This window comes from Myotis davidii, unplaced genomic scaffold, assembly GCF_000327345.1.
Source record: "Myotis davidii unplaced genomic scaffold, ASM32734v1 scaffold875, whole genome shotgun sequence".
NCBI lineage: Eukaryota > Metazoa > Chordata > Mammalia > Chiroptera > Vespertilionidae > Myotis > Myotis davidii.
Window position 1 is genome coordinate 181048 of NW_006286244.1, and position 10929 is coordinate 191976.

At 43.6% G+C, this 10929-nt stretch overlaps 1 protein-coding gene across 1 annotated transcript in view; it reads left to right on the forward strand.

Moving 5' to 3' along the window:
- LOC102763575 (potassium channel subfamily T member 2) overlaps nt 1-10929 on the forward strand; it is a 126675-nt gene that overhangs the window by 87843 nt on the left and 27903 nt on the right. Inside the window, 5 exon segments of the mRNA XM_006757659.2 lie at nt 203-311; nt 8696-8845; nt 9269-9317; nt 9320-9518; nt 10275-10488. Coding sequence (XP_006757722.1) covers nt 203-311; nt 8696-8845; nt 9269-9317; nt 9320-9518; nt 10275-10488 — 721 coding nt within the window.

Genomic DNA, 10929 nt, shown 5'->3' on the forward strand with positions numbered 1-10929 from the left:
TTCCCTAGGCTGTAGTACTTTCTCTTCGGAAACATTTTTCCTGGGAATAAAATTACACAGGTTAAAAAAAATCTCAAAAATGTATGTGTGTTTTTTTATGGAAACTTCTGTAATTTAATTCACTGTTTTATTTTTCATATTATTTTAAAATATTCCCACCCCAAGGTAAATTATTCTAATTTACCTATTTTATTTCAAACAGATCATGTTGTTTGTGAAGAAGAGTTTAAATACGCCATGTTAGCTTTAAACTGTATATGCCCAGCAACATCTACACTTATCACACTACTGGTTCATACCTCTAGAGGGCAGTAAGTATCTTTTTTCTTTAAGATAATGCATTTTAAATTATTAAAAAAATAAGTGCAGTTATGTGATTTAGAAATATAGCAAGCCAAGGTATACAGCTAGATATGTACCTATATTGTGTATTTGTGTGTTATCTTCATCTGATGGAGAGACAGATGGATAGCCAGACAGACAAATATAGACCCGTTAAGGGGTCCAAGTCATACAGGAAATTGACAGTGATTGGCTGTCTCTTCTAACGAATCTTGAGATCATCTGTTTTATCCTAAATCCTAAGTGTCTACATCATTTGTCACACCTAGGATTAGGGCATGGTTTCTAATTTCGAGATGGATACTGAACAAATAAAACATTACAGAACAAGATGATGACAATCACTAGGGTAAAGCCTTAAAGCCATTTTTTTCTATGTGAGGTAAGTTTTTAGTCTTGAAGTTATCTTTACATAATTTACCTCTAAATAAAAATATTCAATTAGTATAGAATGATGACAAAGTAGTAGAGAAGATTAGCTAACATAGTACAAAAGAAATCACTTTTCATATGCATTTCCAGGTAGATGGGAAAACGTATTGGAACATGCTGTTCTCATTTACTTGGATAGAGTTTCGTAAAACACAGAGACTGTTTTTGACTTGGGTGATCAAGAAATATGTACTCGGGGAATACAGTCACCACTCTGACTTAAGGAGACAAATGTCCCACTGCATCTCATACCGTTTCATAGTCTTTACTTGGGATTTTAGACAAAAATTTGATGTTCTAAGTAAATCTCACTGTGGTCTCTTGTGGTTATGATGACTGAAATTAAGTTAATTGATAGCTATTTAAGTGAAGTGCCCATTAAAATAAATCAAGGAAAAGGAAAATTCTTTCTTGGGATATAATACTAGATGGTGTCAATTAAGTGAAAAATAGTAAGTGCCCTGCGGTATTCTTTAGCAAGTTTTACTCTTTTCTTGAGTCAGGTATCTGCTCCATTGAGACGGTAGGAGTTTCCCAGAAACAATTTTATTAGAGTTTGGAATAGAAATATTTTAACCTGTACAGTTACAAGCCTTTCATCTATTGATGGAAAGGATGGAACAGGGTCATGAATGAAATTATTTTTTGTTGACGAAAGTACTCAGCAGTGTGAAGATATAAAATAAAACACTGGAAACTACTGTAACACCAGTTAAGTGAACATTCATGGAACTCATCACATGGATTCATTATTCTGCCATACCATCTTTGTCACAGAATCATACGACTTTCAAGCAAATATCTAGACCAGCTTCATTGCGTTGCAAACAATAAAATGAGAGCCATCTACACTAACACATTATTATTCTGAGAATGGTTAAACTACCCTGTCTTACCCGTAAATATTTATCTGGTAAACAAATTGCACCTGACACTAAGTTAAAAAAAAAAATCCTAGTAACCCTTAAAATAGGACTTCCCATTATACCCTAATGAATTTTGCCTCATTACAATAATATTGAAGAAATCATTATCATATAACTAAGGATTTCCCATGACTAAGATTGACCTGCACAATCTTAAAGTACATCAATAATTTAAAACCCCCCACTTATTTTACAACTAAGTGTCACAGAAACGCTATAGTTCACCAGAATAACTTTCTTTATAGAAGCTTTATTGAGATAGACTTCACACATGCTACAGTTCACCCATTTAAGGTCTCCAATCTAGTGGTTTTTTAGTAGTCATAGAACTGTGCAGCCATCACCACTGTCTAACTCTTGAATAATTTCATCACCCCATAAAGAAGCCCTTTATGTTTTAGCAGCCTCTACATTTTCTCCCAACTCTTACTAATTTACTCTGTCTCTGTAGATTTGCCTATTTTAGACACTGCATATTGCCTATAGATGGAATAATATAATGTGTGTGTGTGTTTTGTCCAGCTTCTTTCACTTGGCATAATGTTTTCAAGGTATGTTAATATCGTAATATTGTACTAATTTTTCCTTTTTATGACTAAATAATATTCCATTATATGAATAGGTCCCCTTTTATTTTTTTATCCATCAGAGGATGGATATTTGAGTTGTTCTTAGCATTGTAAATAAGGCTGCTCTTAACATTCATGCAAACATTTTCATGTGGACATATGCTTTCATTTCTTTTGGGTCTATCTTAGGAGTGGAACTGATGGGACATGTGGTGACTCTGTTTAGTCTTTTTTGGGAACTGCCAGAAGTTTTCCCAAAGAGATTGTAACGTTATGTATCCTCACCAGCAGTGTATAAAGGTTTCAAGCGCTTCACACCCTCAGGAACACTTGTTATTATCCAACTTTTTTATCATAACCATCCAGTGGAGGAAATGTAGTGTCTCCCTGAGCTTTTGATTTGCATTTCACTGATGGCTAATAACATTGAGCATCTTTTCATGTGTTTCTTGGCCATTTGTTTATCTTGTTTGTAGTAAAACCTATTTAGGTCCTTTGGTCATTTTTTAATTGGGTTATTTGTCTTTAATTATTGAGTGTAAGAGTGTTAATCTCCTTTTTATATATTTTAGATACAAGGACCTTATCAGATAGATACCATCAGCTGCATATAAATAAGTAATCAACCCAACAGAAAAGCACTTAATTCAACATGTTTAATGTATTTATTAAGAATGTTGTTTGACTAAAGTAATTTATAACAAGTCTTCTGTATTTTGCTTCAATTGAAGATATAGTCGAGATTTATTTATTAAGAAAATATGTTTGAAAATTTTCCCTTGAGCCTCAGTAGAAATTAGAAAGCTCCAAGACTGATTTAATAATAAGAGAACTGGCAAGCTGAATTAAATAGTTCAATGGGGGAAAATGTTGACAACGCTACGAAATGCTTTATGCATGGATTATCAAACCTTTAATTAAAAACAAAGCTTACAACAATACTCAAATTTCTCCATTAAAAAGGAGAATAATATGATTAAAACTTTATCCTCTAACAAATGGTGACTTTGAATAAAAATAGTTGAGAGCCACAAGCAATTTGTACTCTATTAGTTGATATAATGTGGAAAAAAAAAAGAAGAAGCTAAGATTTTAGGATCCAGTACGCATAGAAATAAATATAATACTAAATCTAAAATGGTGTAATTAAAAATATATTTTTTAAATAAAGAGCTATGCAGATTGTAGGTATTTCAAGAAAATCCTAAGTGTGAGTTCTGAGACAGCTGAGCTAGATAAAGCAATCAGGAGCTGGAGACCAAAGGGCCAGATGTTTTAGAGAGAGACCTGTCTCAGGCCAGAGGAAGAATGGAAGTCCTGATTCAGAGCTAGAATTAGACTCACCCACTCAGCCACCCTCCTCCTCTCCTCACTTCTCTTCTTCTAGCCAATGGGAATGTGGGCACGGACGGAAACCCCACATTAAGGATGAAGTGCCTACCTCTGGGTTTTCATGCGAGAGGGATATTAATGTTAAAAAGTTGCATCTTGTATTTTGGAGTCTCTACAACAATGTAGCCGGTACCCTGGCTACTACTGGTTAGCACTCGGCTGGCCTTCCACTTCCTTTTCCTGTTACGAATATATTCATCCTGCTTCTGGTGGGTCTGTGAGTCACAAAGCGACTCTGAGCTGGTTTCAAGTAGCTGTGCTCCCTGGCGCACTGAGACGTTAGCCCGTGTGCTATCATTGCCGGTTCCCTCACATACTTGATGGCATGTGAGTGTGCTCCATGCTCTTGGCAGTGGTCTTGCCTGTTGCTAATATGTCAGCATTTTGATTGATTGGGCAACCATTTAGGAAGAGGAACATAAGTTTATTGTTTGGACACAAATTACTGTAGGATGGTGGACATGGACCATGATTTTTCGGGCAAGGGGGTGCCTAGTTATCAGGCCGGTTAATAGACAGGGAACCGTCCCACCTTGATGGCGTTTCATCCTAAGGAAAATTCAATTTTATTTTCCTTTCAGTTAGTCTCATATTTTTTTCATTAGTCCCATCTGAGAGGTGATATTTTTGGTCACCGTGATAATTAATAGGGGGAAAAAGGGAGAATTGATAAGAAAAATATTGCCAAGGCACAATTTATAGAACTTGACCACTGACTGGGTATGAATGGGGAAAAGAGGAAAAAACCCACACAAATATCTTCTCCCTGAGTCTGGACAGTAGGGAATTAACTATAAAACCCGTGGTTTGGCAGGAAAGGGAGTGAGGCCGTGGAAATGCCTGCTCTCTAATGCAGATGTAAGTGACGATGGCCTTGTTGCTATTCTCGGCTCCTGGCGACGAATGAGAGCATTCAGGTCACCATGGAGGCGACAGGACATACACTGGGATTTAGAAGAAATGACAACTTAACACGTTTCCCTGGGAGAGTATTACTTTCAGGAAACAGAGGGAAGAAAAGGAAAGCGAATACAGCGCAGCACGATGGGGTATAAAGGTGTAAGGGTTTGTGAGGAGACCTGGGAGCTAACAAGATAGACGGCGTGAGGCTGAAGGAACCGGGGCACACAGTTAGTAGGTCCCCGGTCCCCGGGGGGTTCAGAGAAGACAAGTGTGACGATGGAGGCTTCCTCACTTGGAGGAAGGATGAACAAAAGCAGAGATGCCCGGAAAGCGAACCGGGGTGGAGACTACCACCTCCTTAGGTTTGTCCACGAACATTAGAACAATAGCCCTGGCCAGTATGGCTCAGTGGATAGAGCATCGGACTGTGGACTGAAGGGTCTGTGGTTTAATTCTGGTCAAGGGCACATGCCCAGGTTGCGGGCTCGATCCCCAGTAGGGGGCCTGCAGGAGGCAGCCGGTCATGATTGTCATCATTGATGTTTCTCTCTCTCTCTCTCTCACTCCCCTCCTCTCTCTCCCTCTATACAGTTCCTCATGTGGTATAGTGAATGCTCTATTGGACCGAAATGCCAAGGAAAGCTTTCCCTGCGTATGTTTTCACGTGTGAGAGCTTAGGGGATGGGCCCAGAGACTTACAGCATTGCTCTCAATTACCCCCTTTGCAACCCGTTCCTTTCTATGGAATACATGACCCCCACCTCCCTTCGCTCACTGCATTTTCCATCTCTTTCTCTTTACTGACGCTCACCCTGCACATTTAACCTTAAAAACAAACAAAAATAAACAGATAAATACAGACAGGCACACGTGAAAGCTGCATCAAGTCTTGTCCGTTGTTGTCAAAGTAATCGGTGTCTTTAAAACATAGACCAGTGGTTCTCAACCTTCCGGCCCTTTAATACAGTTCCTCATGTGGTGACCCAACCATACAATTATTTTCGTGGTTACTTCATCACTGTCATGTTGCTACTGTGATGAATCGTCATGGAAATATCTGATATGCAGGATGGTCTTAGGCGACCCTGTGAAAGGGTCGTTTCACCGCCAAAGGGGTCGCGACCCACAGGTTGAGAACCGCTGACATAGACAAATACTTCCGTTCCTGGGCTGTTCCCTTCGCTTGGGAAAGGCTATCATTCTCAAACCAAATGCTCAGTGTTTGTGAAATGATGGGGACGGCCGTGTTTAAGTGTCTCATGAGCATTATGCTTGTGTGCACTTACACGTAAGTGAAATGTAGGCTTTCTGAAATCACTGTTTCTCCAGAGATTACTTAACAGTTGTGTGAAATCTGCAAGCCCAGTAGAAACATATTAAGTGAAAACGCGGTGTAATTAATTGGTGTGTGCGCTGGAGGAATACTGGGTCTGCGTTGTCCTGCCACCGCTGCATTTGTGTTCCAGGGCAGAATTTATAGTGCTTTCAGATGGGCAGTATTTTTCCAGAAAAATAAAATTACATACTCCAGTAAGATTGGGAAATGCTAGTTAAACATGACATTTTTCATGGCTTGGGTTATTTTTCTTTTTTTTTGTTTGTTTACTTTTTTAGTTGAACTAGTTTCAGACTTAGAGAAAAGTCACAAACAAAAAGACCAGGGAGGTCACAGATACCGTTCCCATATGAACGCCCGGATGTTCACATCTTATTTACATAATCGCAGCGAACTGATCCCAATGAGGAACTGATATTGATCCAGTGATCGGCTGTATTAGAATTTTATCTGTTTTCTCATTCATTTCCCTTTTCTAGTCCAGGATTCTCCCAAGGTCTTTCCTCAGGGAGCCTCCAGGCTGGTGTCTCTTTCTGTGTCTAAATTCCTCCCCCGCTAGCCCAAGCACTTCCTGTCACTGAATCGCTCCTTGAAGGGCCCTGTCTCCAGATATGGTCACCTCGGAGGCCCTGGGGGTTGAGACGGCAACCTAGGAATTTGCGGGGGATGGGCTCTGCCTGTAACAGCTGTGGAGGATGGGGACACCAGGTTTTATGGGGTCACATCTACGGGTTTTTATTGTTCCCACTGTGCCAATAGTTCCGCTGACCCACAGAAGCCTGCTTCTTTGATCACGGAAAGTAGAAAAGATGGGTTGTCCCTCTACCCGTGGCGGTCCTTTCTCCGCCCCCCCCACCCTCCCCCAAAGATAACACAAGACAAAACACGCCTTCAACGCTGGAGGCCGGAATGGGGACAATCACGAGAAAAGGAAACAGTTACCTCTGAAAGTCACTCTTATCATCATTATTTCTCCTAAAAGATGTTTTCATTCATTTCAGAGAGAGGAAGGGAGAGAGAGATAGAAACAGCAGTGATGAGAGAAAATCATCCATCAGCTGCCTCCTACATGCACCCTACTGGGGATGGAGCCCGCAACCCGGGCATGTGCCCTGTCCAGGAATTGAACCATTGAACTGTGACCTCCTGGTTCATAGGTCGACGCTCCACCACTGAGCCACACCAGCTGGGCTTACTATTTCTCTTTTACATAAGCTAACGGGCACTGAAGTCTGCACGGAAAGCCATTGTATGAGGTGCATTGGCAATCCGTCTGACTACCTGGGAAATGGTTCCTAAGCACACCTGCTAGTATTAATGAACTGGAACAGTACTCCCATTTTTGAGAATATTTTGAGAAATCCGGATGCCAGTCTCGTGTGGCCGCCCCTCTGCTTGGAAAGCCCCGCCCAGCTCACCCTCCTTATCAAAGGAGACTCAAGGAGGAGGGTTTTACTGAGGCCCTCTGTGCTCTCCTGCTGATCTGCTTTCACGTCCTTTCCTCCCCTGACTCTCTCATATAAGCAGCCTGTTCTTCAAACAACAAGATCCCGAAGAGACTTCGTGGTTCCGCCTCCTCCGTCTTTTTATAAAGTCGTCCCTTTGCCTGGAATTCCTGTCTTCTGCCTCCTTCGAGGAGGCTGCTAAACCCACAATTCCATCTCCCCTGGGATATTTTTAAACCCCCCAGTTTCATGTGAGTCCCCCTCTGGGAAGCCACACAGAATGTTGTTATTTTCTGCCGGAGCCTCTAGCACAGTCCTTCTATGTTTTATTTCTCCCGACTGAGTCGGCTGTAGCTGCAGTCAAGGTAGAGAACATGCCTTACTCATTCTCACACCTTCTAGAATGTTTTTCACAGGCCGGGCGCTCAGTGAGAATGGTGTCAATAAGGACCTAAGAGACGTGCCAAGTGGTTGGTGGAGGCTCCGGGTTCAAAGCCCTGAATGAGCAACATGCTCCCGTCCGCTGTCCCTGCTCCGAGAGGAACGGTGACTAAGGAATAAAACCCATGCGCTTTGTCAGTGAAAAAGAAGGGGAAGGAAGCCCTGGCTGGTGTGGCTCAGTGGATAGAGCACTGGCCTGCGGACCAAAAGGTCCCGGGTTCGATTCCGGTCAGGGACACATACCTCAGCTGCAGGCTCCTCCCAGGCCTGGGCCCTGGTCGCTTCCCCTCTCTCTCCCACGGTCTCTAAAAATCAATGGAAAAATATTCTCTAGTGAGGATTAACAACAAAAAAAAAGGAAGTGAAAAGGAGATAAAGGAATGTTTTCTGATGAAACCCCCGCCCCAGGATATGCTTAGGTTCAGGTGCAGCATGAAACATGCCAACCCCCAGCGAGGCTCTGAGGGCAACATTTCTAGAAAGAGGCCCCATTTGCATTGAATTCTCAACACAGAGCAGGAAGTGCCCCCTGCTCCGCCACCACAGCACCACTGCCCTGTAATCAGGGTCAACCATTCACCACCCACTGGGAAGGCCAGGGGGTCCTGGGTGAAGCGCAGAAAACGTCTGAGATCCTTGCGGGCAGACAGCTGGGGGCCAGGCCAGCCCCCGGGGACCTGGCATTGGGGGGCTCCAGGCTGAAGAGGCTGCTTCCTCTCTCTCAGCAGGAGGGGTGACCCCCACTTACCAGACCCTGTTCCCAGACCAACAGGCTCTCAGGCCCCTGGCTGCCCATCAGGGGAAGGGGCCTTACTCAGACTAGACGGGTGGGCCTGAGGGAGGGCTGGGTGCCCGCTCCTGTGCCCGCGCTCATGGCTCTGGGTGTGGGTGTGTGTGCCTGTGTTGCAGGGAGGGCCAGCAGTCGCCCGAGCAGTGGCAGAAGACCTACGGCAGGTGCTCGGGGAACGAGGTGTACCACATCACGCTGGAGGAGAGCGCGTTCTTCGCCGAGTACGAAGGGAAGAGTTTCACGTACGCCTCCTTCCACGCGCACAAGAAGTATGTTCCTGCCGCTTCCGGGGCGGAAGTGACATCTGACTGTGTCAGACCTTTAGCCCTTTGGGGTCCAATGTTACTTGTGGCATTCCGACCGTCTGGTCCAAATGAGTTGGCGGGGTTGAATGTTGAACTTTTTCATGTTCTTATTGCTCGACGTTGGGCCTGCTCCTAGCGCCTGGTCTGTCGAGTCGGCCTCGGGGTTGGACCGAAAAGGGTTCAGACAGAGGCTTCTACAACAGTTGCGACCCCCGCTGGTGCTCCCGAGTCGCAAATACTCCCCTGATGATTTGGGGGGGCTGTAGTTCCCGCGGCCCTAGCAGTGTTGACGTATTTCCCTCCGTGTGCAAATGTAAGGGGGCAGAACGGGGGGCCCCTGCTGAGTTACAATTCCGAAAACTCTTCCGTCTCCTTTTTGACGTGCAGGTTCGGTGTCTGCCTGATCGGTGTCAGGAGGGAGGACAACAAAAACATTGAACCACAGGAAGGCTGGCTGAGCTGAACCCAGGGCCCCGGTACATTATGAACGCCACCGACGTGTGTTTCTATATCAACATCACCAAGGAAGAGAACTCGGCGTTTAAGAACCAAGACCAGCAGGAAAAGAGCAGCTTCTCGCGGTCCTTCTACCACGGGCCGTCGCGGCTGCCTGTGCACAGCATCATCGCCAGCATGGGTGAGGCTGGCTCCCCTTGGGAACGCCGTTTGCTTCTCTCTTTCCGAAAGAATCATAGAGGTGCTTCGTTTTCTATTACAATTTCCAAGTCACATTTGGAACATACCGTGTCTATTACCAACTGGAGGTAATTAAACATACAGAACAAACATGCTCAGCTGTGGACGTGGTAGAACAGTAAACGAATTCCAAGCTGCCAACAATTGCTTTCGATCTCTGATTAGGATAGAAGCACCTGGCACCTCTGTGTTGCCTTTGTCAGTTTTCCACCCAGGTACCCAAGGCTATTGTAAATATTCCTTGTTCTTCTTAAAGCTCCCCTTCTCTTCATCACCCCATTCTCACCACTGAGAGCTAAGGACGTCCGAGAGGGCACAGGCTGGGCTGAGGCACCCCTTCCCCACTGAGTGCACAAATTTCATGCATCAGGCCTCTAGTTTTAAATAAACGTACAGTAAATTGAAACAAGGTGATTGTTTGACTTTCAATTCCTAAGTATTGCAGCATTTCACTGATCTAATGTTTCATACTATAGAGACAGACTTGGCAAATCCATATTTACACAAATAGAGTCTTTTTTACCAGGGTGGGCAAAAATGCCCACATGATAAAGATGGAAATCACCTTTGAAATGAAAGGATAAACAAGATTTTCTGGTTAAACTGATTACCTTTTCCTTCACCTTGATCATTAAATGATGGATATGTTGTCACAGTGGCAAATGCTCTGACGGACTCTCCTGTTCTGTTGTGTCAGGCACTGTGGCTATCGACTTGCAAGACACAAGCTGTCGGTCGGCCAGTGGCCCTACCCTGACTCTTCCTACGGAGGGAATCAAAGAAATCCGAAGACCCAGCATCGCCCCTGTTCTCGAGGTTGCAGATGCATCATCCCTTCAAACATGTGACCTTCTCAGTGACCAATCAGAAGATGAAACTACACCGGATGAAAAAATGTCCTCAAACTTAGAGTATGCTGAGGTTCTCTAAGATTTACTGGGGTGGTGCTTGCCACGGGAACTAATGTGCATACCTACTGGACATCTTGAATCAATCCTACATATTGCTACCCAAACAGCCTTCCTATGGGGCAGTATCTCCCTTGACTATAAAGTATTCGAAACCCTCAAATTTCTGACTGAAACATACAGGGCGGGCCCAAAGTAGGAAACACAGAGTTTATTCTTGTATCATTATTTATTAATTATTGTATTATTTTCTATATGAACAACTGTAAACCTTACTTCTGCCCCGCCCTGTGTATTTCCGGGTTCATTTTTTTCTCAAATGGATCATTTATCCTTAAAGAAAAAAGTACCTGAATCAGTATTTCCGTGACATAAGCAGCATTTTTGTAATTGTTGGTTTTAAACTGAGGATTGGCAAACCCTTTTTGAAAAGAACCAGCTTTT